This window comes from Cannabis sativa, chromosome 2 (assembly GCF_029168945.1).
Source record: "Cannabis sativa cultivar Pink pepper isolate KNU-18-1 chromosome 2, ASM2916894v1, whole genome shotgun sequence".
Lineage (NCBI taxonomy): Eukaryota > Viridiplantae > Streptophyta > Magnoliopsida > Rosales > Cannabaceae > Cannabis > Cannabis sativa.
The window spans coordinates 74,158,829-74,185,651 of NC_083602.1; the positions used below are offsets into that span (position 1 = coordinate 74,158,829).

The 26,823-nt window shown below is 30.2% G+C and overlaps 1 protein-coding gene and 1 non-coding gene across 5 annotated transcripts; both read left to right on the plus strand.

The window, feature by feature from the left end:
* Nucleotides 1–22,070: 22,070 nt before the first annotated feature.
* Nucleotides 22,071–25,228, plus strand: LOC115721314 (uncharacterized). Of its 4 annotated transcripts, none has more exons than XM_061110874.1 (9): nucleotides 22,071–22,466; nucleotides 22,639–22,718; nucleotides 22,822–22,863; nucleotides 22,951–23,011; nucleotides 23,153–23,210; nucleotides 23,423–23,480; nucleotides 23,805–23,877; nucleotides 24,142–24,246; nucleotides 24,826–25,228. In XM_061110874.1, exons 1-8 carry the CDS (start codon nucleotides 22,146–22,148, stop codon nucleotides 24,232–24,234), a joined length of 786 nt encoding a protein of 261 aa, XP_060966857.1. In that variant the 5' UTR covers nucleotides 22,071–22,145; the 3' UTR covers nucleotides 24,235–24,246; nucleotides 24,826–25,228. The 4 variants fall into 4 exon arrangements, with proteins under 4 accessions (XP_060966857.1, XP_060966858.1, XP_030506447.2 ...); XM_061110875.1 differs by having other exon boundaries at nucleotides 24,837–25,228; XM_030650587.2 differs by lacking the exon at nucleotides 22,822–22,863.
* LOC115721529 (U4 spliceosomal RNA) lies at nucleotides 24,514–24,664 on the plus strand. The gene has a single exon (XR_004012545.1). It is a non-coding gene; the product is annotated as a U4 spliceosomal RNA (small nuclear RNA).
* Nucleotides 25,229–26,823: the final 1,595 nt, after the last annotated feature.

Here is a 26,823-nt window from a genome sequence, read left to right on the forward strand (position 1 = left end):
GATCACAATCACATTCCACTGTGTTGACGATACTGTAATTGTGAATAAACATATGATCTGGATTTAACTGATTTTGTGTGTATGAATGTAATAAACATATTAAACATATTAAACCATTAGCATGTAGAATTCACGCAAACATCAATCACTTCAAATTTCTTATATTGATAACTAATCAGATTGTAAAGAGTTTTATTTAGGGCATAAAACCCGGCAAACTCCCACTTGCACTAATATAAAACAAACTGTGCAAAAAGGTCAATCTGATGTCTTGATCTTCAGATCAAGTGTAGTATATTGAATCCACCCAAACTTCTGGAAACTAGTTCATAAAAAACTCTTATGAAACATCCTTTACTATATGCTTTACTTGTCAAGGGATACTGAAATCTTTACTGTTTTAAAAGTACATCTGAATTAACAGAAGACATATCTCTCATATTTTAAAATATGTAATTAAGATATTACAGTGTAGACTTTTCTTCAGTGATATAACTTTCTTGGATTTCGAATACACGAAGTTATAATTCTTCTCTGGTAGAGCTTGAATTATTATACAATAATTCCTCCACCCCCAAAGTAAATACCATCTCAAAAATCTCGAAATTAGATGGTGAGATGCAAGGACAACTGATACACAGTTCCTTAATATCTCACATATAGATCACTTTCATAAATCTTTCTTGAATATCTTCTAATGTTCCCTATTTGATTACATCTCAAATAGCTCCCACTCAATAGCAGATGTCTAGTTAAATAATACTTTTAACCTCTGATTGTTTGGAGAGTTATCTAGTTGTGACTTTTGTATTAGTCTTAAACTATTAAGTTAAGACTAAGTCATCAACATAGCAGACTAGTATTTGAAGTGAAAAATACATGCCAGAGATAAAGTAATCAAAAATTAAGATACCATCAAATTTTATGAGGATTTAGAATTCTAGGTTCAAGTCATTCAAATGGACTGAACTAGAGTTCTTTATCTTATTCTCATAATTCTAATAAGTAATTCCTATCCATGTGAATAGTTAGATTTGCTTTTCAGTAGTGTTCTTAAGTACCTATCACAAGTATCAACCTGATGAAGATGGGTATAGAACTTTAAAATTCTCCCACTCAATTAAGGTAGTGTGAAACTTTAACAAAGAACTTTCAAAGGTATCAAACTTTTACTTACAACAGTAAAATCGAAATGGAACATACAATCAAGATCAAGAATTTATATTGATAATAGCTGTCTCATTATATTACTTCCATGTTTAAAGAAAATATGTGTTACATAGGGAATTGTGGAATAGACTCCACCCCTAAGAATATACATATAGGGTACTTGTGGATAACCTCCACCCCTAAGTATATAGAGATTATGATCCACCCCTAAAGGTTGTAAAGATCATGATTCTCTAAGTGTGATAGAGTTTATGTGGAGTTGAATACTATCCAGAGTTCATTAGATATAAAAGATCATTGAACTGCATAGTTTTCTTAACTTTTCTCCACCCCTATCAGATCAAAAGATCTTTTTATTAAACAAATTATTAATAATTGTATTAGAATTAACAATTATTAATAAACATAGAAATAGTTTCTTGTGTTTATTTATTATAACTCTATGAAGAGTTGTAAATATAATAGAATTTGCATCAATAATAAAAACACTTACATATACAAACATACAAATATAATGTGGTAATAATTAATGAAGATAAATTAAATGAAGCTCAATCTCATAAATTACAATGGTGAATTTCGAAAATAAAACTTTATTAATAATAAAATAAAAAAAATGTATTGCAACAATATGAGAAAAATACAGGGATAAATATCCCTAACTAAAATTTGAAATCCAAATTGTCTTTAAACTAAAACAATTAATTCAAAAATAAATTGAAGAGCTTCATCTTCATCTGGACGATTTCACCCTTGGTCCAGCTTTCTGATCTAACTCAATTGAGTTCAAGTAGCTTGGCCTATAAGAAGAAGAAAAAAAATAAACAAAGTTAGTCCAGAATCATAAATCCAATTGGATAATAATTCACTAAAACTCTTAAATTTTATAATTAGAAATACCTTGTTTCTTTGCAAGAGGTTTAGGACACTAGGGTTTCCAATGACCTTTCTCATTGCAGTAGAAACACTTTCCTTTAAGTGTAGCATCACCAGAAGGAACAGCCTTTTTATTCTTCATGGCTTTTGTTCGCTTCTTGGTGTTCTTCCACTTTTTCTTCGATTTGGGCTTCGAAGCAGAGGCAACATTTGTTTCAGGTTTCATCGTCCCATTACCGTTCCCAGGATTGTGAGGTTTACTCCCTTTCTTCTTGGGTCTTCCAATAAAATTTTCATAAGTTTGAAGGTCATTGACTAATTCATGAAAGTCAATTTCCTTCTTACTCATGACATAATTTGAAGTGTATGGTAGAAATGCTGGAGTTAGGCTATTCAAGATAAGACTTACTTGAGTAGCACTATCCATTTCAGCACCATGATCCTGGGCTTCTTGGAAATAACTTGACATGAGGAGAACATGGTCACGCACGTTTTGATGAGGTTCCATCCGCGCATTAATGTACTTCTTAGTCGCGTCAAAGCGTGACTGAAGTGATGCCTTACCGAATAGCTCATTTAACTTCGTCATAACTTCAGCAGCCTTCTCGGTTTTAGAAAACTGAGTTTTGAGGGTGTCAACCATGCTAGAAAGCATAAAGTATAGAGCTTTGTCATTTGCTTTCTGCCAACGCTCATACTTTTCTTTCACAGCTTTGGATGCATTATCCCCAGGCACTTCAGGTGACGGCTCAGTTAAAACAAACAAGGCACTTTCTGCTATGAGAGCAATATTAATGTTCTCATTCCACTTATTAAAGTTAGATCCATTCAGCTTATTTTCAGTCAATAGTGATAACATAGGATTCATTTTGATAATACAGGATACTACAAAATAATAGAGATCAACAAATAGAAATTAATAATGGTTTAACACAAAATCAATTCAGAAATTATAAGCACATAGCAAGTAGGAATGATATGAGAAAATACTTAAAAAATTCAATCCTAAATAATTTCCAAGATTTTTCAACAAACTGATATCAGTGTCCCGTTTAGGCGAGAGTCAAAGCTACCATCCATTGAATAGAGTTCTCAGCTCATCTAAAATGTTAAACATTCTAGCAACCTTTTATTCGATCAAGATTGGAATCCAGCGTTGTCCCGTTTAGGCGAGAGTCAAGGCTATTCTATCTTATGAGCTACTACAATTGTTTCGCAATTTGCAAGTCAAATATGGCCGCCACCATTAGGGTGATCCATACCATATAAAACACTTACAAACCACTTATCATGCGAGATTAAACGGTGCAAAATTGCTAATGAACGTTCCTCCATTAGGGAGGATTACTCACTAAAACAAACGCGGTGTAAAACCCACAATGGAGATCGAATATCTTAATAATAATAAAGCTCATTCTTTAAAATATATTTTCTTTATTATTCTAATAAATAAATTCTCATTAAATTCGAAATTTAGAATTGAAATTCAAAAATAAGAATTTAATATAATATTTATAAAATTACACTTAGATGGTGATTGAAATAAAATTAATTATTTCCATCTTAGTAATAATCTTAAATATAACTATTAAGGAAATTAATTTAAGTTGAATTAAATTAGATTAATTAGCAACTTAAAAATTTCCTTTGAGAATATATTTATTGAATTCGAAAATTAAGTATATATTAAAAAAAAAATGTATACAAATTTCGAAAAATAATAAAAATTAGAAAAGAAATACTTTAAGCAAAAATACCACCTATCTAGATTTTCTTTTGACTAGTTAATTCAATTTCTAATAATATATATATATATATTTTAAATTTATTATTTTAAATTAATCAATTAAATGAAAAAATTATTGATTTGAGTTGGTCCAAGAATTAATTAAAATAAATAATTAATTTACAACTCAATCTATTTTTCAAGATAAAAATTCGAAAATATTGCAAAATTAAAGTGCAATTTTTTCGAAATTGATTAATAAAATAAAGAAAAATATATATTGAAAATTATGTAAATTTAAGTTGAAAAATTAAATTTCAACCTAAAAATAATTTTCTATTTAATTAAGTGTCATGAAAAATAAATATTTAAGTATCATGATGAAAATCAACTTAGATATTTAAATTTTTCAAGTTAATTAAATGTATTAAATTCAAGAAATAAATAATTAAGTGTAGAGAAGGCTTAATTATTAATTTCTATTTAATACTAGGAAAAATATACTTAATAAAATTGTACCAAAATTAATTATTTAAATAATTAATTTCACAAAGTATAATATTTTCCTATTTAAATGTTAGAAATAATAAGTAGTCTAGAAATTACTATCTAGAAAATATCTTATTTGACTAAGTATCTTTTCAACAATTTGAAAAATATCTAATTTAAGTTGTATAAAAAAAATCTAAAACTTAAATAATTTCAAATTTAGATTTAATTAAATATCAAAATTAAGTTATAACCACTTAATTTGAAGATATCTTTTTAAGTTAATATTCGAAAAGATATTAACCTAAAAAATATGTAAAATATTCCATTTTAAGTTAATATTCGAAAAGATATTAACTTAAAAAATATCTTAAGAATCTTTAATAACTAATGCCTAGGATTCCTCAACTTAATTTAAAATTTAAATAAAATATTCAAATTTAAGTTAGATAAGAAAAATCAGTTGATACAACTAATTTATAACTTAAATAGGAATATTTAATTAAATAAGCTCCAGAAAGAATCTTAGTTAGTTAAAATTCTATATTTAATTAAATACAAGAAAAATACAAATAGTTTGTCTAGAAATAATATCTAAAACTAAAAGTGTTTTTCTTAAAATTAACTTTAAAATATTAAAAAGAAAATAAATTTCATACATATTTTAAAAGTTAATTATGTTGCTAATTCAATTTTATTAGGTCAAACTAATATAATTAACCTAGTACAGTTATTCAAATCAGGCAAATGGGTCTTCACAATTGCGGTAGTTCATGTGAGGGGGTGCTGGGTTCAGTATGTCGTACCCACTTCTATGGCTCCCAACTCTCACACAAGGCCCAAAAGAGAGGAATTCAACCTTAAAATAAATAACTGTTATTAATTGAATAGGTCCATGATCTAAATGGACCTAAATAAAATCTATCATGGTGTGACATTTTATTTAGCAACAACCTATATGCATCTATATTAAAACAAAATAAACATATAGGCTCACACAGGCACACTTTGGATGGATCCTATCATGTTTCTAGGTCATACACAGATGAAAGAAGATTGTAAAATTTACCTGTTACAAATTATTAACTTGACCAAGGGAGCCATCAGATCATTAGATCTGGCAAAAAGTAACCATGGCTATTTGCAATCAAGTAATAATAGGTTTTGAAAACTTACACACAAGCTAAAACCATATACTCCTGCAACAAGGTTAGCTGGATAGTTGGAAGTAGGATTTATTTAATTTTAAATAAATAAATTGCAAAATTAATAATTAAATAAAAAAAATATTTAATTTAAAAAAAATAAAATAAATAATTTAATTTTCGAAAAAAAATATTTATTTTCGAAAATAAATAAAAAATTATTATTTTAAATTTCGAATTTATTTAAAAAATAAATATTTAAAATTAAACCTACAATTTTGAAAAATTAGGTTTCAACCAACCTAAATATCATTGCAAAAAAAATTTGCTAACTACTTTTTAAAATTAAATGTTATTTTATAAATAAAAATTAAATAAAAAATAGAAAAGATAAATAGAATATCTTTTTCAGATTTTAAATTTAATTTAAATAAATAAAATAATAAAATTTAAAAGTTAGAAAAATATCTTACATTTATTTAAAATTACATGATTATAGTTATCTTATTTTAAATTTAAATAAGGTCAAATTATTTAAAAAAAAAAAAGATTTAATTTAAAAGTATTTAATATCTGACCTTAAATTGAAAAATAAGATAAGATATAATCAAATTTAAAAATAAGATAAATAATTAAGCAAAAAAGATAGATATTTACTAATATCAAATTCAAATTACACTAATATCTTGAATTAAATTTAAAAAATATTAAATTAATTCATAATGATAATTAGAATTGAATTAGGAATAGTAAATCTATAAATACAAAACTATACAAAAAATCGGAAGTTAATTTCATGAAAAAGCATGAAAAAACGAAGAAAAACGAAAAAATTGTGAGCTGTACGGACAGTTTTCGCGATCGCAGAAAAATTTCAGCACAACTCCGATTTTTTTGAATCTTCAAAAAATCATAACTAATTCAAATTAAATCGAAATTGAGTTCTGTAAAAAAGTAACTTGCTTAATTTTTTCCATACTATCAAATAAAAATAATTCGAGAAACAGATATTCAATTATTTTATACGAAAATTTACAAACATCAATCAATCATCAAATAACACTCAATACAACATGATACCATCCAAAAACAAACAAACAATCATTTTAAAGTCCAAATTTCTTGTAAGTAAATCAATTACCATGGCTCTGAGGCCAGTTGTTGGATATTTATTTTACCAGGATCTTAGATCTACTCACAAGTATATTGTTTAAACACCCTAAATATGAACTTTCTTAAACGATAAATTAAACACATATAAAGTTAAGAAAACCTTACATTGATGCAGCGGAATTAATGTCTCCTTCCACTCAGATCTCTAACCCTTGTATCCTTTCTGTAGCAGAGTATAATCAAGATCTGAGCCCGAATGTCCTTCTTCTTCAAGTTTGATCCTTCACAGTCTTCCAATCTATAATTGAGTTACTGCTTGCTGTGTGTGGGCACTTACTTTTTCACTAGGGTTCGAAATTGATGAAGGGAAAAGAGAAGAGGGATTTCGGCCAGGTATAGAAAGTGGGAAAGGCTCAGTTTTTCTAAAGAGAGAAATTTCTGTCAGATTACTAATGAAAGCTTGTGAAAGAATGTGTTGTGACTGAGCCATCACTTTCTATTTATAGGAAACTACTAGGTTTAGGTTAAGAATTATTTGGCATTAAAATAATGAAAATATTAATTTGAAAAACCCTTAATAAGTGGTCGGCCATGGTGTTATAGTGGGCCCCACTTGATTTTGCAGTTTTATCAAATTTTATCTCTATTTTCTCAAAAACGCCAATTTTCCAATTCTAACCTTTTAAATGCCAAAACTAATTATTTAATAACTAAAATAGATTATTAAATAATAGTCATTTAATTTAATTATTAATTAGACATATAAAGTCCATTAATAAATAAATAAACCTAGAAACTGTTTTCTTTACAATTTCACCCCTGCTTAGTGAAAATTCATAAAATTAGACATAGTCTAACTTTAGAATTATAATTGATTAATCACGAATCAATTAATGAGTCTTACAAGCAGAATGTTCTCAACTAGAATGGGGACCATGGATCTATATGCTGAGCTTCCAATAAGTGAACCAAATTTACCAAGTAAATTCCTACTTATTAATTCTTCGTTGAATCTACTCTTAGAACTTAGAATTGCACTCTCAGACTTATATAGAGCATATTATATGTTCCACGATATCAATATGCTATCTCATTTAACTATTGTTATAATCTTATTGTGATTTAAAGATCCTCTATATAGATGATCTACATCGAGATGGGATTTCTTTACCGTTCTCACCCCTCAATGTATTTTGCCCCTTAAAACACTTAGCTACCTGTAAATGGTGTTTAGTGATCTAATGATTAGTCAGTTAAACAAGAGCTCATCCATTTACTTCTATTTGCTAAGCTCGAAGGGAATCATCACTTGACTTCTATACACCAATAGAAGCTATAGATTCCATATTTATGTTCAGCACTCCCACTCAATCATACTATCATGTTCCCAAAATATACGTATCACCCTGACCCAAAAGTAGGCTTAACTAATAAATCAAAGAACATGAATAGCACTCCTAAGTTGAGCCTAAGCATATCAGGATTTAGATTCTTTTAATCTTAAGATCAACTACTGATATTGACTTGGAAAGATATGTATAACGGTAAGTTTGTAATATCTTAACTTAGTTGCAATGTCGGTCCAGTCCAATGTATACTCCATACAATCGAAACTAGTATACTTTACTAATGTCCTGGAAAGAACATAACACTTGCTCCAAGTGTAAGTACACATCATCGCTGATTATCACATTAGTGTAAATCCAATAACACTGATGAAATAGGGACCAATACTTTTGATTCATATGATCACAATCACATTCCACTGTGTTGACGATACTGTAATTGTGAATAAACATATGATCTGGATTTAACTGATTTTGTGTGTATGAATGTAATAAACATATTAAACATATTAAACCATTAGCATGTAGAATTCACGCAAACATCAATCACTTCAAATTTCTTATATTGATAACTTATCAGATTGTAAAGAGTTTTATTTAGGGCATAAAACCCAACAATAACCCCATCTAGGGCCTTACATTTTTTGGGCCCAAAGTCATCCTCCATAGATCCGAAGTCTTCAATATCTAAGAGAGGGTAGAATAGTACGATTCACGCATGCATTTGTCTGTTGTGCCCAAACCCGCAAGGGTCTTGTATCCCCTAACCCAAAAGCCTTGTGAGGGCCAAGGAATTTTGTGGGCTTGACTACAATAGAGAGAGGAGTAAGTGTGAGAATTTGAGAGGCCCACCTTAGAAGAGCTCGAGTCTAACGTAATAGAGTTTGACCCTTGGGATGGGACCTTCGAATGGTTAGAAAGGGGACAAATTAGACCCTTTAGAGAGTGATGCAGCAGGGGTTAACTTCATTAAGGTAAGAATTTGACCATTCTCATTAGGGGGTCACTGTTGTGTCTGATGGGTATCATGGGATGAGTCCTTTAATATCATCAAAGCCTTTAGACAAGTCGTACAGCCTCCTATATCATCTTGATTCAGATGCATGCCTGGAGAAAAGTCACCTTCAATGTTGTCGTTTATGACATCTGAAATAAGGTTTTTCTTAGACACCTTTTTAACCACCAGAGTGGCAGTATCCTCAAAGGGGCAAATGTTACCAAACGATGGGAAAGGATACCATCGGAAAGTGATTGACTTTCTTCTCTCTAATGGTCGGTAACTCTTCAACCACCTGTTCTAAAAACCATCCTTTACCAGGGAATTAACGTCGCAATTCCTTCATTTCCCAAGAGTTTATCTCCTTCATCGATTAGTTTATTTTCCATTGTTGTTTGAAGGATGGGTCCACAGTCAGCCTCCTCTGGATAGCCCAATCTTCAAACCACTTACACAGATTAGGGGAGAAAGGCCATCTTGAAGACTCATCATGTTTCATTCAAATCCCAAACATTGGGAAAAGGGCTCCTTTGGAGTCTTTAATAACCATAGGTGGCTTGAAGTAGAATTTTTGTTCATGGGAAATGATTCCACATTTGAGACACATTTTATGTTGCTTCTCGTACTTATATTGCATCCAGAGGTCTTTAATGGCCTCTCTCTTCATGAAGAATCTTGAAAATAAAGGCTTATCAATGTTAATGGTGGCCTGAAATTGCACCCTCCCCATGCCAAAAGAACCTCTCTCAAAGTCGATGCATCTCGGAAGCTCATAAATAGGCGAGACTTTTCCAGCAAGCTCTTCCAGGTTGGTCTTATTCCAATAGAAAGGTGGGATGCCGCTTAACCTAACTCAAATTGGGGACTTGTAAAATTTCACTTTTGATGGCGTAACAAGACTGTTGGAAATATTTTACCAGGATCTAGATTTACTAACAAGTATGTTTCATTAACATCCTAATATGAATTCTAAAACAATGAAATAAACACATAAGAGTTTAAGAAAACCTTACATTCGGTGCAGCGAAATATAATGACTCCTTCCGTTCAGATCTCTAGCCCTTGATTCCTTTCTGTAGCAGAGCATCACCAAGATCTGAACCTGGACCTCTTTCTCTCCTTCCTTTGATGCTGATTCTCCTTCTTGTTGTTTGGAATCTCCTACAGTCTTACACACTATGTGTGAGATACCATTTGATGTGTGTGGGCACTCACTCATTAACTCAAGGTTCGAAAAATTGAAGAGGAAAAGAGAAGAAGAAGTGGCGGCTAGGGTAAATAGAAAGAGGCTCAGTTTTCATCTGTCAAAGTTAAGTGTGAATGAGAGTTATCACTATCTATTTATAGGTAACCACCTAGGTTTAGGTTACAATTATTTGGCATTAAAATAATAGAAAAATAAATAGTAAAATCACACTAAGTGATCGGCCCTAGAATGGATAATGGGCCCACTTTGCAATTTTGCCATTTTGTCATTTTTCCATCCCATTTTCTCAAAAACGCCAATTTTCCAATTTAACCATTTAAATGTCAATTCTAATTATTTAATAACTAAAAAATTAATTATTAAATAATATTTTCATTTAGTATATTTATTAATTAGACATATAAAGTCTCTTAATTAATAAATAAACCTAAAATCTCTTTTCTTTACAATTTCGCCTTTGCTTAGTGAAAATTCATAAACTAGACATAGTCTAACTTTAGAATTATAATTGATTAATCAAAATCAATTAACTGAGTCTTACAAGCAGTATGGTCTCAACTAGTATGGGAACCATGGGTCTATATATCCGAGCTTCCAATAAGCAGATCAAGAATTTATATCTTAAATTCACTGACTTATTAATTCTTCGTTGAATCCACGCATAGAACTTAGAATTGCACTCTCAGTATATAGAACGCTCTATATGTTCCACCATATAGACACGTCATTAGTTATCCATTGTTATAATCCTAATTTGATCAATGATCCTCTATATAGATGATCTACACTGTAAAGGGATTAGATTACCGTAACACCTTACAATGTATTTTATCCTTAAAACACTTAACCCCGTATAAATGATATTTCAACTAAGTGAAATGAGTACTCCACCATTTATTTTCGTTTGGTCAAGCTCGAAGGAAATCATCCTTTACTTTCTATTTGTTAGATAGAAGCTATAGATTCCATATTTATGTTAGCGCTCCCACTCAATTGCACTATCATGTTCCCAAAATGTACGTATCATCTTGACCCAAAAGTAGGCTTAACTAACAAATCAAAGAACATGTATAATACTCTTGAGATCGAACCTAAACATATCAGGATTAAGATCATTTGATCTAGGATCAATGGGTGATATTGAATTGAATAGATATTACGGTAAATTTAATATATCTAATCAAAGTTCAATATCGGTCCCTTCCAATGTATACTCCATACATCCGATACTGGATAACTTTGCCAATGCCCTAGAAAGGACATAACACTTATCTAAGATGTAAGAATACCTATCGTTGATTATCATGTCAGTATAAATCCAGTTTTCTGACAAATCAGGGAATAAACTTTCGAACATATAGTCAAGATTATATTCCACTGTGCTGACAACACTATAATCATTAACAAATTCATATGTTCTGGACTTAAATAGAATTCATACATTATATATATAATCATGAAATAAATCATGTGAACCATGCAACATAAAATGTTATTTTTAATCTTTATTAATAAGTAAATCTAATTATATTGAAATGAGTTTTATTTAGGGCAGAAAACCCAACAAACTCCCACTTGCACTAATATAAAACAAAATGTGCATTTTAAATAATCTCAACACCTTGATATACAAATAAGTGCAGTAGTAGTATCCTCCTCGTAATAGGATCTAACAGGTTGAATTAAACACAACCTTTTATCCACCATTACTCTTCCTTAATCACAAATTCCTTGATATTGTGAAATTCCTCTCTATATGTCTACTCTCTTGGGATATTGAATTCTATACTTTTGGCAACTACTTTTGGTTAATCAGGAAATAACACTAGTAGTTAAGACAAGTTGGAACGGTGCCACAAATGTATAGAACTTTCCTTAGACTGAATAAGTACCTTTCTTGCAACTTTAACATTCAGTCTCTCTCTGGTAAACCTAGAGACTTCAGATAGGTTTTTACACTTCTCCAAAATCACTACTCCACCCCAAGAGTAATCACCATCTTATCAGCAGACTTTCTAGCACAAAAGCAGGTTTTGAAATCTGATGTGGTGTAGTCTAAGAGTTTTAAACAAACCCTTATTGACTAATATATAGTTCCTCTTCTTAATCTTAAGATTTACTTGATTTTCTTCCAATGTTCCTCTCTTGGATTAATCTAATACCTACTCATTACTCCCACTCAACAGCAGGTGTCTGGTCTAAGGCATACTAAAGCATATCTGAGACCTCTCACTGTTGATTTAAAGAATTCTTTCATGGCTTTATCTTTCCTGGAATAGTTGAGCTTTTCCTTTGATAAATAAAATCTATGCCTAGAAGTAGAGAAGCTTCTATAGATTGCCATTAGAAAGAAAGTGCTTCAGCATCTTACTAAAGTAAGTTGCTTGCATTAGAGTAAGTAATTACCAGGTATACCACAAGCCAAGGTTTAGATAAACTCAAACCTATAATACTAGGAACAGGAAGTTTTGTTAAGTCCATTGAATAGACTTATAAACGAAAGTTTCCTTCTATGTCCTTGTAATAGAAAAATTTAGGTTACTCCATGTGAATGGATTAAACCATAGTTCTCTTGGCTTTTTTTCTTAGTTTCTTATCTTGACAATCCATTACTTGTTTAAACTCACAATGGATTTTAATCACTAGTGTCTTCCAAGTCATAATAAGGTGAGTTCCTAGAAACCCTCCCACTACGACAAGGTACCGTGAATTATGTCTAAGAAAACTAAATGGTATTAACCTCTTCGGTTGTGTCAAGACAACAGAGGCAGTGTGATCATCTTGTGTCGAATAAGATGATAGAACACTTATGGAATCAGGAAAAAATTATCTCCTTTATTTGCTACTTTATTTTCAGACTTAGTCATTTTCTTAGAAAATTAGTATTTGTTTAAATAAACACTTTCTTATCTAATGACTATGGGATGGTCCACCCCTAATCACTTAGAAAAGCTAACAAACCATGGTTAACAGTTCTAGCTTTTCCTAAGATTTTGATTAGGTCATCCATGAATCTAGTAATGATTTACACTAAGTACCCAACCATTGCATCATTCTGAAATTGTATTACCATAGAAGGATTTAGGCAACGACTAGTAACTAATCATCAATATGCAAATAAAAAATTTCTGGGGAGGTAAGTTTGGATATATTTCAAAAATCAATTTAATGATCTTTGAACTGCATATCTACTAACTATTTCTCCACCCCTATCAGTTCGCAAGTTCTTTAACCACTTACCTTAATGGTTTATCACCATTGCTAGAAATTCATGAAATTTTCAAACATTTCAAATTTCTTTTGCATAAGGTAAAATCTAGAGTGATTGTTTTAAGAATACAACGAAAAACTCATATCCACCCCTGAATATACATCCATCTGCGAATGAGATGAACTTACTTTCAGTGGATATACGCATATTAACTCTTTGCAGAGAATGATCTTGTCAAAACCATTATGAACAAGATACAAATGCCATAGATTTAAAAAAATGTGGTTGTGTCTTTTTGATGACTTAGGTTTAGTTACTTCAAAGAGTTCTTAGAATAGTGCAAGTGGATCCTGGTCACAGAATACTAAACTCATATTCCATACAGTTTGAATCCATTGATAGAAAATGGTTATTAAACACTTGTGAAAGTGAAACTGTATTATATTAAAAAATTATTTGGAATCTAAAATTTAAAGTCAAAGACTTAAATTTATACCAAATATACATGAGTAATTCTTTCTTGGACCACCACTACTAATTTTAACTCTAAGTCAGATTTGCCCATACAAGTAGAAGATTTCTAAGATTGAGGATTTATATCAGTTTGGGATAGAATTTCGGGAATATAATCATATGCGTCATTAAATTTCTTAAGAGAAAATAGAATGATATGAAATGATTTATAGACCATTCATCCAATGATATGTTATTGAGCTAATTCGAAATGAATAAGCTAAGAGGAATTAGGATAATTTCGTTTATAAATAAGAATCCAACGATGCTTCGATTTGCGAGAGTCAAAGTAATCTTATTTATACAATCTTTTGTTTCATATTGTAAATACTAGTCTAAGGTGTCATCAATTGATGAACAGCTAGGTGTTGCATTTATAATATTTATCTTTCGAGATCTAACACAATTATGTTTGTCTAATGGTGACAATCCATTAGGGATTTATCCCATTAGAACAACAAACCAAGTTAGACCAACAATGAAGATACAAAATTAAACTACAATTTAATAACAGAAAATAACATGGTTCAATATAAATTCATACACAATTCAGAAATTATTAAACACATAGCAAGTAGGAATGACAAGTGAAAATACTAAAACATACAATCCTAAATAATTTCTAAGGTTTTCAACAAACTGATATCAGTGTCCCGTTTAGACGAGAGTCAAAGCTACCATCCATTGAATAGAGTTGTCAGCTCATCTAAAATGATAAACATTCTAGCAACCTTTTATTCAATCAAGATTGGAATCTAGCGTTGTCCCGTTTAGGCGAGAGTCAAGGCTATTCTATCTTATGAGCTTCCACCATTGTTTCATATTTTGTAAGTCAAATACAGTCGCCAGCATTAGGGTAATCAATACCATATAAAACACTTACAAATATACTTATCTTTCGAGATTAAACGGTGCTAACTTGCTAATGAACGTTCCTCCATTAGGGAGGATTACTCACTAAAATAAAAGCTATGTAAAACCAACAATGGAGATCAAATGTCCTAATAATAAAGCTCATTATTTAAAGTGTATTTTCTTCTAATATTTATTTTAATCAAATTATTTTAAATATATATTTATTTAATTAAAATTTCCACTTTAGAATGAAAAATTCTAAATATAAATTTTAATTTAATATTTATAAATTTTACTTAGATGGATATGAAAATAACATGAATTATTTCCATCTTAGTAATAATTTCCAATAAATATTTAGAAAAATTATTCAATTTAAGTTGTTTCAAAATTAATTTAAATTAATTTACAACTCAAATTTAATTTTCTATAAATATATATTGCATTTCGAAAAATTGAAGTATTTAAGAATACAATTTTTGAAATTGCTTGTTAAAATAAATCCTGGAAAAAATATTCTAATTTTATGTTGGCTCAAAATTAATTAATAAAATTAATTTACAACAAAAAATATAATTGTTCTATTTAATTAAATATTAAAGAAAAATTTTCAAATATTTAAGTATCATGATGAAAATCAACTTAAATATTAATTTTCTATTTAATTAAATACACTAGAAAAATACTTCAAGCAAAACACATAATGTCTATCTAGACTTTCATTGACTAATTAATTTAATTTCTAATTATAATATATTTTAATTCATTTATTTTTAATTAATCATTAAATGAAGAAAATCATTGATTTAAGTTGGTCCAAAATTAAAATAAATAATTTTCAACTTTAATCTATTTTTCAAATAAAATTCGAAATTTATGCATTTAAGAAATACAATTTCGAAATTGTGGGAAAAAAATTAATAGAATAAAATAAAATATATTTTGAAAATTGTTCAAATTTAAGTTATTATGAAATAAGATTTCAAACTTAAAATAATTTTCAATTTTAATTAAATAACATGAAAATAATAATATTTAAGTATTATGATGAAAATCAACTTAAATATTTAAATTTTCAATTTAATTAAATGTACTAAATTCAAGAAATAAATAATTAAGTATAGAGAAGACTTGATTATTAATTCTAATTTAATACTAGGAAAAATATACTTAACTTAGATTGTACCAAAATTAATTATTAAATAATTAATTTCACAATCTATGATATTTTCCTAATTAAATATTAGAAAAAATAACTAGTTCTAGAAATAACTATCTAGAATATATATCATTAACTAAGTGTTTTTATAAAATTAACTTTAAAATATTAAATGAAAAATAAATTTCATATATTTTAACAGTTAATTATGTTGCTAATTCAATTTTAATTAGGTTAGACTAAAATAATTAACCTAATACAATTATTTAAATAAGGCAAATGGGCTTTCACAATTGGGGTAGTTCATGTGAGGGGGAGCTGGGTTCAGTATGTCGTACCCACTTCTATTGGCCCCCAACTCTCACACAAGGCCCAAAAGAGAAGAATTTAACCTTTAAATAAACAATTGTTATTCATTGAATAAGCCCAAATCTAATTGGGCCTAAATAAATTTACTTATGCCAAAAATTATTTTAGCAACCTAGTCCATTTACTTAGTAAAACTTAAATGGGCTTCCTATATGCATCTAAGCCCAATAGCAAACATATAGGCTCACACAGGTCAAATGATTTGGATGGGCCCAATCATGTTACTAGGTTTACACAGATGAAAGAAATAGCAAACATTACCTGTTACAAATTATTTATAAGATTTATTGACAATTGGACTATGATTAAAATCAGATCATTGGATCTGTCAACAAGTTAATCATAGCAATTTAGATCAAATAAATAATAGGTTTGTAAAAAAAATTGTATATTAATATATATATAAACAAATAATACAAACAAATAACTCATCTGGAATATCTGGAAAGTAAGCTAAAATATCTCAATTTTAAAATTTAAAAAAAATTAAATTTTAAAATAAATATCTTAACTAGAATTCAAATTTAGGTTGTTAGAGAATATTTGAAAAAATTCAAAATTCAACAAACTCCGAAATTTCTTAAATTCTAACCAAAAATAAAAAATATCGAACCAATTTTTCAAATATCAAGTTTATTCAAAATTTAAATTTATTTAAAATTTCTAATAAGATAATATAATAAAATTTCTTGAATTTTAAATTTAGATATTTCATTATTATATTCTAAGTCTTATAATTTAATAAATTTAAATATTACATAAATAAACTAATTGAAAAATAAGATATTTTATATGGTTAGAATATTTAAAAAAAATAATAATAAGTTTGAAAAATTTATGGTTTGAAACCGTAAAATATCTAATCAAACTAAACTAACCAATTTTCAAATTTCATGTTATTTTTGCCAAAATATAATTTTAATAAAAAAAATCTAATAAGATAAAATGTTAAACCTAACATATCCTAATATTATAATTTTAATTAATAAAATATATTTCAAAAATAACAAATTTGAAAAAAAAATATGATATGGTTAGCAAACTTTGAAATTTGAACAAGATTATTTTAAAAGATAATATTTTAATATCAAAGTAAGATCATTCAAATTTAATAAAAAATAATATCTGATCTTATAATTAAAATAAATAAAATAATCTAAAATTTCAAAAAATAACCATAAGGCTCCTTTGTGAGAAATCAAATTTTCAAAATTCAAAGCCTACTAATATCAAAAACTAATTTTAATTAATTTTAAAAAATTAATAAAAATTAATTTTTCTGACAAGTAGATTTTTAATTGAAAATCCAGATTCTACACAAAATTCTACCAAAAATTGGCTTTTGTTTCAATGAAAAACGATTTTCGAATCAAAAGTTATGACGAAAACAAGTTTGAGGCACAGGGGTATGCTTTGCATACCCCTGCGCACGCGGAAGCTGGGAAACGGCCGAGAACAGAGGCTGCAAGCAGCCTGGTTTGATCGAGGGACACGGGCGCGAGCTTCCCTTCAGACAAGGGTTGTCTCCGAGAAACCTTGGTCAGCGCCTTGTCTGAATGGGCGCTGTCCGAGCGTCCCAGACCCTATGCGCGCGCGTGAGTGTTTCAAATCCTGATATTTTCATTCAACTTTAAAAAACCATATCTAATTCATAAAAAATCTAAATTAGGTTTTGTAAAATCCTAAATTTATTAATTTTTTGTCCACTTTCCAGTAAAAATAATTCCAGATCGAAATAAAAAATATTTCAGTAACATATATTGCGATTTCTAAACTATCATCAAATAAGCACATAAACCACATGAAACCATCCAAATCAACACATAACATCGTTTTAATTCATATTTCATGAAAGTAAACAATGGCTTTGAGGCCAGTTGTTGGAAATATTTTACCAGGATCTAGATTTACTAACAAGTATGTTTCATTAACATCCTAATATAAATTCTAAAACAATGAAATAAACACATAAGAGTTTAAGAAAACCTTACATTGGGTGCAGCGGAATATAATGACTCCTTCCGTTCAGATCTCTAGCCCTTGATTCCTTTCTGTAGCAGAGCATCACCAAGATTTGAACCTGGATCTCTTTCTCTCCTTCCTTTGATGCTGATTCTCCTTCTTGTTGTTTGGAATCTCCTACAGTCTTACACACTATGATTGAGATAGCACTTGATGTGTGTGGGCACTCACTCATTCACTCAAGGTTCGAAAAATTGAAGAGGAAAAGAGAAGAAGAAGTGGCGGCTAGGGTAAATAGAAAGAGGCTCAGTTTTCATCTGACAAAGTTAAGTGTGAATGAGAGCCATCACTATCTATTTATAGGTAACCACCTAGGTTTAGGTTAGAATTATTTGGCATTAAAATAATAGAAAAATAAATAGTAAAATCACACTAAGTGACCGACCCTAGAATGGATAATGGGCCCACTTTGCAATTTTGCCATTTTGTCATTTTTCCATCCCATTTTCTCAAAAACGTCAATTTTCTAATTTAACCATTTAAATGCCAATTGTAATTATTTAATAACTAAAAATTAATTATTAAATAATATTGTCATTTAATATGGTGCTGTTTGGTAACACTTTTGTTTTTTAATTTTTTAATCACAAAATGAAAGTAAAATTTTTGTTTTTAAAAATTTATTTTTGAAAAACAAAAATGCGTTGTGTAATCACTTTTGTTTTTCAATTTTAAAAACAGAAAACAAAAGTGTGTTCTGTAAAATTTATTTTTATTTTTATTTTTTGATTTTATTTAAGTCGGGTCTAGGTCCGGGGTCGGATTTGGGTTCAAGTCAAAAGCCGAGTTCAGCGTCAGGGCCGTGGGGAGGGGATTTGGGTCCGGGTGTGGTCGTAATCCAAAAGATTGATTAAGAAAAAAAAAACTATTTAAAAAAATATTGAAAGTGATTTTTTTTTTTTGTTTTTAAAATTTTGATTTCTAATTATAAAATTGAAAAGTAGAAACAGTTTTATAGAACATGTTTTTGAAAAAAAAAAATCACTTTTCTACTTTTAAAAACAAAAAACTGATTAAAAAAGTGTTACGAAACGCCACCTATATTTATTAATTAGACATATAAAGTGTCTTAATTAATAAATAAACCTAGAATCTCTTTTCTTTATAATTTCGCCCTTACTTAGTGAAAATTCATAAACTAGACATAGTCTAACTTTAGAATTATAATTGATTAATCAAAATCAATTAACTAAGTCTTACAAGCAGTATGGTCTCAACTAGTATGGGGACCATGGGTCTATATATCCGAGCTTCCAATAAGCAGATCAAGAATTTATATCTTAAATTCACTGACTTATTAATTCTTCGTTGAATCCACGCATAGAACTTAGAATTGCACTCTCAGTATATAGAACGCTCTATATGTTCCACCATATAGACACGTCATTAGTTATCCATTGTTATAATCCTAATTTGATCAATGATCCTCTATATAGATGATCTACACTGTAAAGGGATTAGATTACCGTAACACCCTATAATGTATTTTATCCTTAAAACACTTAACCCCGTATAAATGATATTTCAGCCAAGTGAAATGAGTACTCCACCATTTATTTTCGTTTGGTCAAGCTCGAAGGAAATCATCCTTTACTTTCTATTTGTTAGATAGAAGCTATAGATTCCATATTTATGTTAGCGCTCCCACTCAATTGCACTATCATGTTTCCAAAATGTACCTATCACCCTGACCCAAAAGTAGGCTTAACTAACAAATCAAAGAATAAGTATAATACTCTTGAGATCGAACCTAAACATATCAGGATTAAGATCATTTGATCTAGGATCAACGGGTGATATTGAATTGAATAGATATTACGGTAAATTTAATATATCTAATCAAAGTTCAATATCGGTCCCTTCCAATGTATACTCCATACATCCGATACTGGTAAACTTTGCCAATGCCCTGGAAAGGACATAACACTTATCCAAGGTGTAAGAATACCTATCGCTGATTATCATGTCAGTATAAATCCAGTGTTCTGGCAAATCAGGGAATAAACTTTCGAACATATAATTAAGATTATATTCCACTGTGCTGACAACACTATAATCATTAACAAATTCATATGTTTTGGACTTAAATAGAATTCATACATTATATATATAATCATGAAATTAATCATGTGAACCATGCAACATAAAATGTTATTTCTGATCTTTATTAATAAGTAAATCTGATTATATTGAAATGAGTTTTATTTAGGGCATAAAACCCAACAAAGACGACCATGGCATTACCACCAAAAGTGCTCCACAGATAATCCACGGTCGTTGTTGAAGAACATTCCAAACATCCTCCTTAGTTGGAAACGTGAATGTAAAATGCCATCATCATCCTCTTGCCAACTCCAACCTTTAAAAGAGGACCAAGCTTTCTTGAGTGCACCCGCAATGACAGTTGTTCATAGCTTGTCCTTACAAATAAGTTTTCCTAGGAGTACCTTCCCAGGTGCTTCCTGAGGGTCAATCTCGCTTGGGTCCAAGCTACAAGTTAAATCATTAGTCATGACTTGAACTATTTCCTCAAAGAGGTGGCTGAGACTGTTATCCACCATTAAAATCGAGCCATGGGAAAAAAACCCTATGAAAAAAACAAAGTGAGAGTCTTCTGAAAGTAGTGTAATGTAGTGTCCAAAGTTCAAGCAAACACTTTGGTATACCGTAGGCAACATCCAATCTAATTGAATCGAACCGATCCAATCCAATCCAATTATAAAAAATTAGATATCCAATTACAATTAAATTTTATTGGATGCTAAAAGTTGGATTTTAATTGGATTGGATCAGTTATTGGATGTCAGTCTCAAAATCTAATTAAAAATCGATCAAATCCAATTACATTTATATATGTTAAAAAATTATTTATATTTATTTATATAATAAAATAATAAAAAAAATATAATATATATTCAATTATATTTTTATTGGATTTTTTTGTGTTGATTATTTTGTAACACTTGATTATTTTGTGTATTTATTTTTATTATGTTTTGTTCTATTTTATTACCTACAAATATTATTGTTTTAATTATTTGAAACTTTTAGTTATATTATATTGTAACAATGATATGTTTATAGAGTATTAAACTTAAATAAAAAGTGATATTTATTTTTGACGTATTTTTCTTTATATTTTTATTTTAATATTAAAATTTAAGTGTGTAATTAGATATCTAATTAAAAAATCGATCAAATCCAATTAGTAATTAAATTAGATTGTATCAAATTTTGAGGTGTAATTAGATTGGATCGGATGATGATTTTCTAAATCCAATTACTAATTAGATTAGATCGGATAAAACGAAAAAGTTAGATTAGATCGGATACCAACTCTTACTTTCTATCTTCTTTGTGTTAGCGTCATTTTTTGTTGCTTTCCTTTTTTTTTTTCTTTTTCTTTTTTAACAATCATAGTTATTTTCTTAGGGTAAGTTGAAAAATACCATTTTTATTAATCAATTAATCAAATTTACCTCTAATTTTATATTTAATTGAAATATGCCTGTTTTTATATGTATTGTACCCAAAATACTCTAACATAAGAGAGTCACATGGAGAGTATCTTAAAGTGACAGGGGTAAAATTGGTACAATGTTTAAAAAAAGAGGTAAAAATAATAAATTTTAAAAAAGAGAACAATATAAAAAAAGTATAGAATATAATTTTCTCTATTTTCTTATCTTAGCTATTGTAAAGTACATGTTAAGAAGAGTATGCTGTTTAGATACGGAGAAACGACCTGTCGTATAGTCAATTAACGACAGCAAACCCATTTAAACTACAAACGAGAAATAACGCTCTTCATCTGATTCATGTAACGACATTAGACTTAAATATCGAAACTACCCCTGACTGATCCTCATTACAAAAGCTGGTGTCCCCACATTATCATCTCCCTCCAAAATTTGCTGAGCCATGAATACCATCTTCTTCATTCTCTCATGGCCATTCTTCTCTCCCTCTCACTCTCCCCTCACCCCCTGAACCCTAAACCCTGCTTAATCCCCAAAACCCTTTCTCTTTCCACTGCAAACTCTACTCGTACCACTCTCCCCACTGGCACCAGGAGACATTTGATTAACAAGTTCACTTCGCTCTTCCTCATCTCTTTTGCCCCGCTGCAATTCCCACTTGCCCGTTCTTCGGCATCGGCGAAGCCCTCGCTTTCCGGCATCGTCAACACCAAATCTTGGTTCCAATTCTTTGGCAATGGATTTTCCATTAGGATCCCCCCTGACTTTGAGGACGTTATGGAGCCTGAGGTACCTATATATGATTTGAGATTTTATGTTTGCTCTGAAATTGGAAGCTGTACTCCTTGTAGCTGCATTGCGATTTTAAGCGATACATGTTAGCTGGAACAAGATAAACCCATACTTTTTTCCTTTTTCATTATATTTTCTTAAAGACTAATTTATATATTTATTTTTTTAGGATTTCAACGAGGGATTGTCTCTTTATGGAGATAAGGTAAAACCGAAGACCTTTGCGGCGCGGTTTGCATCTTCTGATGGGTGTGTATTTATTTACATGAAACTCCCTTAATCTTCTATGTGTTTTTTCACTCAATTATTCATCTATCATATTTTTTACACGTTTCATTTTGTTTATTATAAGGGGGGCTTTTCTTCTTTTCCTTTCTGAGAGTGGCTTGTTAGAGTACTGATCTTATTGCAATCTTATTAGCTTTCCGTACTTTGTAAGTTTATTTTGATTATTCTTCTTGTTATTTGTTCATACATATAGTTCTGAAGTTGTTAGTGTCATAATTCGCTCGACCAATCAACTCAAGATCACCTTTTTAGAGGTTTGTAGCATTAGTTCTCATTGCTTTTGCAAGATCCTTTGTTTTTTTTTTTTTTAATTTCACATCCATGTGATGAGGACATACTTTTTTATATTTCGATGAATTTTGTGCAACTTACATGATATTTAACTAATTAAACAGGCCCAAGACATAACAGATTTAGGTTCCTTGAAAGAGGCAGCAAGAATCTTTGTTCCAGGTTTGCATTTTTCTCTTCCTTTTCTGTTGCTGTTAATTTTTGTGTTTGATCAACTTTCTGGACGGAGTTGGTCTATGTTTTTACTCTTTCTATCCCACTTTTAGCTTGACAATTACTATCTGAAATCAGTGACTCTTTATATCTTTCCTTGGCTCTTCCTTCTGCTATATATATAGCATATGCTATTTATTCTGACAATGTGGCAATGCCAGGTGGAGCAACTTTGTATTCCGCTAGAACAATAAAAATAAAGGAAGATGAAGGCTTCAGGTAAATTCATCTTCAAACTGATGACCTGTGTATCTGAGCATAAAATGGAAAGGTTTGCCTACCTATTGGGCATAATCAGAAACCTTATCCCTGTTTGTTTAATTGCTTCTCAGAACTGCCTATTTGTCCTTATAATTTCCTTCATATCAACATGTATCTATAAATATTTATAAGTGACTAAGGACTTCCCATTTGATATTTACGATTTCTATTCACAAATTAATGTTTTTTTTTATTGAGTACTCTTCTTAAGAAACCTTTCCGATTAATATTTTATATTATCTTTCTTCATAAATAATATTTATATATTTTGATATGTTTCAGAACTTATTACTTCTATGAATTTGGCCGATACGACCAGCATGTGGCATTGTATGCTGCTGTTAACAGTGGAAAGGTTTGTTATTTACATGAACTTTTATTGTTGAAAGTCACAAGCTAAGAATGGCATTTTATTTCCTTCACTCAATTACACTGGAAAATGGAAATATCATAAGTATCCATTCGATATGTATAGGGCATGCTATGTTCATTTGTGAATTTTATGTCAAGATCCTGGTGTTATACTCTTTCTAAGGCTCTAGACCTTTTTCGTTATTCCCTTAAATTAATATGTGTCTTACAAAGAAAAAAAAAATTCTCTCCCTTGTCTATGATAAAGGCAATTATAGCTGGAGCAACTGCCCCAGAGTCCAAGTGGGATGAAGATGGTGTGAAGCTTCGTTCTGCTGCTATATCGATGACAGCAGTATAGCTGGGCTACCAGGTTTGTAACTATCGACTATATTTTTACATCATTGCATCTACAACCCTTTTTTCTCCTCTTTCCCGAAAGATGTAAGATTTAGACATATAAATATAGAAAGCGTTCAAGAGAATAGTTCAAGCATCCAGCATTGTTTTGTGTCCCACATGGATTTGAGGTAGAGCATAGTTCAAGCATCAAGTATTGTTTTGTCCCACATGGATTAGAGAATGTTATGTTTTGCTGAGGTTGTAATATAAAACACATAGCTAGACCGTTGGTTAAAGTATCTTTGCGCTTGGGGCAATGACGCAGCTAGTGAGGTTCTAACCGAGGCGCGTCTATTGCTGGTTGAAAACTATTTCCAAACCCCCTCTTAGGCCTGAGTTTTGCTTAGGCCTTCGAGAATTTCTGGAAGGGCTCCTCTCGGGGTAAAGCCCTACAATTCTAGTTTTAAAATATTTTGGTCTTTAAAAATCTTTTGCGCCTTATTCTCTTTGATTGAGTTTTTTCTTTTATTCTTTGTGTTCATTTTATCATGGAACCATTAATTCTAACCTATAAAAAGTTTTCACCAACTATTTTATTTTCTTGTGCTAGATTTTTTACAGATTCTTCGCAACTGGAAGCTACAGTTTAATGATTCATTCAAACAAATTTTGTACTCTATTTTATTGGAGCAAACTATGTGACTCGAAGATTAATGATAGTCGTATGGGCATCTCTAGCGTGGTAATTGTAATTGGCCAGTTTTCCGTCTTAAGATGGCTGAAACGCATTATAGAGCTTGTGCAGCTAAGTTGATATTTTCTTTTAGATTGAAAATTCTTTATGAGAACTTTTCCTTTTGGGGTCATTTTTAGAATTTAAGAAGGCCGGGTCAAGAATACATTAAGTTTCGGTGTAAATGAAATGATTCCAGTCTTCACTGAAGTCATTAGTTGTGAAATTAGATTTGTTCTTGAACAACTAGTAAATAAAAGTGAATACTGTAAGCTTAAAACATCCCAATCAAAATAATTAAAACCTATAGATAACTATGTCATCTGAAAGGGAGACCGTACAGCTAGAGCAGTCTGTTTCATGACTTTTAATTAGTGACCATTAGTTGAATGTCGATTCATTAGAAGACACGATTGACTTGGTTAATAAAGATAGCATTCTCTATATGATAAGATATTGAAACTAACATGATTGATGGTAAAAAAGAAGAACACTTGCAACCCCATGTTGATGATATAATAATTTTCTATAATGACATTTATTTTTCTTTTTGTTTTGTGAAACACCCAGATGGCTTTGGCATAGCATATTTATTACTTTAAGAATAGTATTATCTTAAACTTATACATATCTATATATATAAATCAGGACCCTGATGTAGTCCTCATCTCAGTTTATAGCTATTAGATTAGTTCAGTTTGATATTCTAGAGCTATTAACAAATAGAATTATATAATATTTTATTATTTTTTTATTATTTTAAATTTATGGCTTTCACATAAAATTGGGAGTAACCGGTTATATTATTTCGTTTTTTGTGCTGTCTTTGAATAATATAATTGTTTCTTGGACAAAATAATAGCTATTAAATAATAGCTTTTGTTTGATGTCTCCAATAAAATTAAAAAAGTTTTTGTCTTTTAGATATTCTTGTTAAGTTAGTTAGTTCATTTAGGGTATTCTGTTATAACAAGTTGTTATTCTGTTATTTACCAATTGTATTGTTTCTCTGCCTATATAAGGCTTTCCTTTCATTATTGTATTTTATCCAATTCATAATAAAGGGAATCGTTACTCTCTCTCTCTCTCGCTCTGTATCTTCTCTAATATGGTATCAGATGCAACCCCGAACAACCATCAAGAACTCTTACAGACATAAACGAATTCAACAATGGTGCGCACACGAGCAACGTCCTCTGCTACCACCGATGGCGATATCCCCACGGTCGATGCCCATGATCCTATTGCTCCTCCACCATCTCAAACCTCAGCTGGTGTCAATCGATCACACGCACCAGCAAATCGATCCACTACTCAAGATCGCCCAGCCTATGAAGATGTACGCAGTCCGTATTACATCAGCTCCGCAGATCATCCTGGCTTGGCTCTTGCCACCCCTGTCCTCACGGATCGCAATTTCCATCCCTGGAAACGAGACTTCAAACTCTCCATAGGAGCTCGAAACAAAACTCCTTTTCTTGATGGAACGCTTCCGCAACCACCTCCTGAAGATCCTCTTCTTAGTTCTTGGCTTCGATGTAACCAGATGGTTATGTCATGGATCTTGCATTCTGTTTCACTGCGTAAATCAAGAGCAAGATAATGTATCTCAAAACAACAAGTACCATGTGATTTAACTGAACAATCGTTTCAACCAAGGAAACGGACCTCGGATCTTTGAACTCAATGAATCTTTGATATATCTTCATCAAGGGGAAGACTCGGTCAGTACATGCTTCACCAAGTTGACTGCAATTTGGGACGAAATCAATCAACTCCGCCCCAGAATCCCTTGTACCTATGCTGCAGCAACTCAAAGACAAGCTCAAATTAATCACGATCAGGTTCTTCAATTCCTAACTGGTTTAAATGAAT

Bases quoted from the DNA above. Each gene is read 5' to 3' on its own strand.
- LOC115721314 (XM_061110874.1), top strand. From the start codon at position 22,146: ATGGCCATTCTTCTCTCCCTCTCACTCTCCCCTCACCCCCTGAACCCT. The intron at 22,719-22,821 runs GTGTGTATTTAT...GTTTATTATAAG, and splicing joins CGGTTTGCATCTTCTGATGG to GGGGGCTTTTCTTCTTTTCC. The intron at 23,012-23,152 runs GTTTGTAGCATT...CTAATTAAACAG, and splicing joins TCAAGATCACCTTTTTAGAG to GCCCAAGACATAACAGATTT.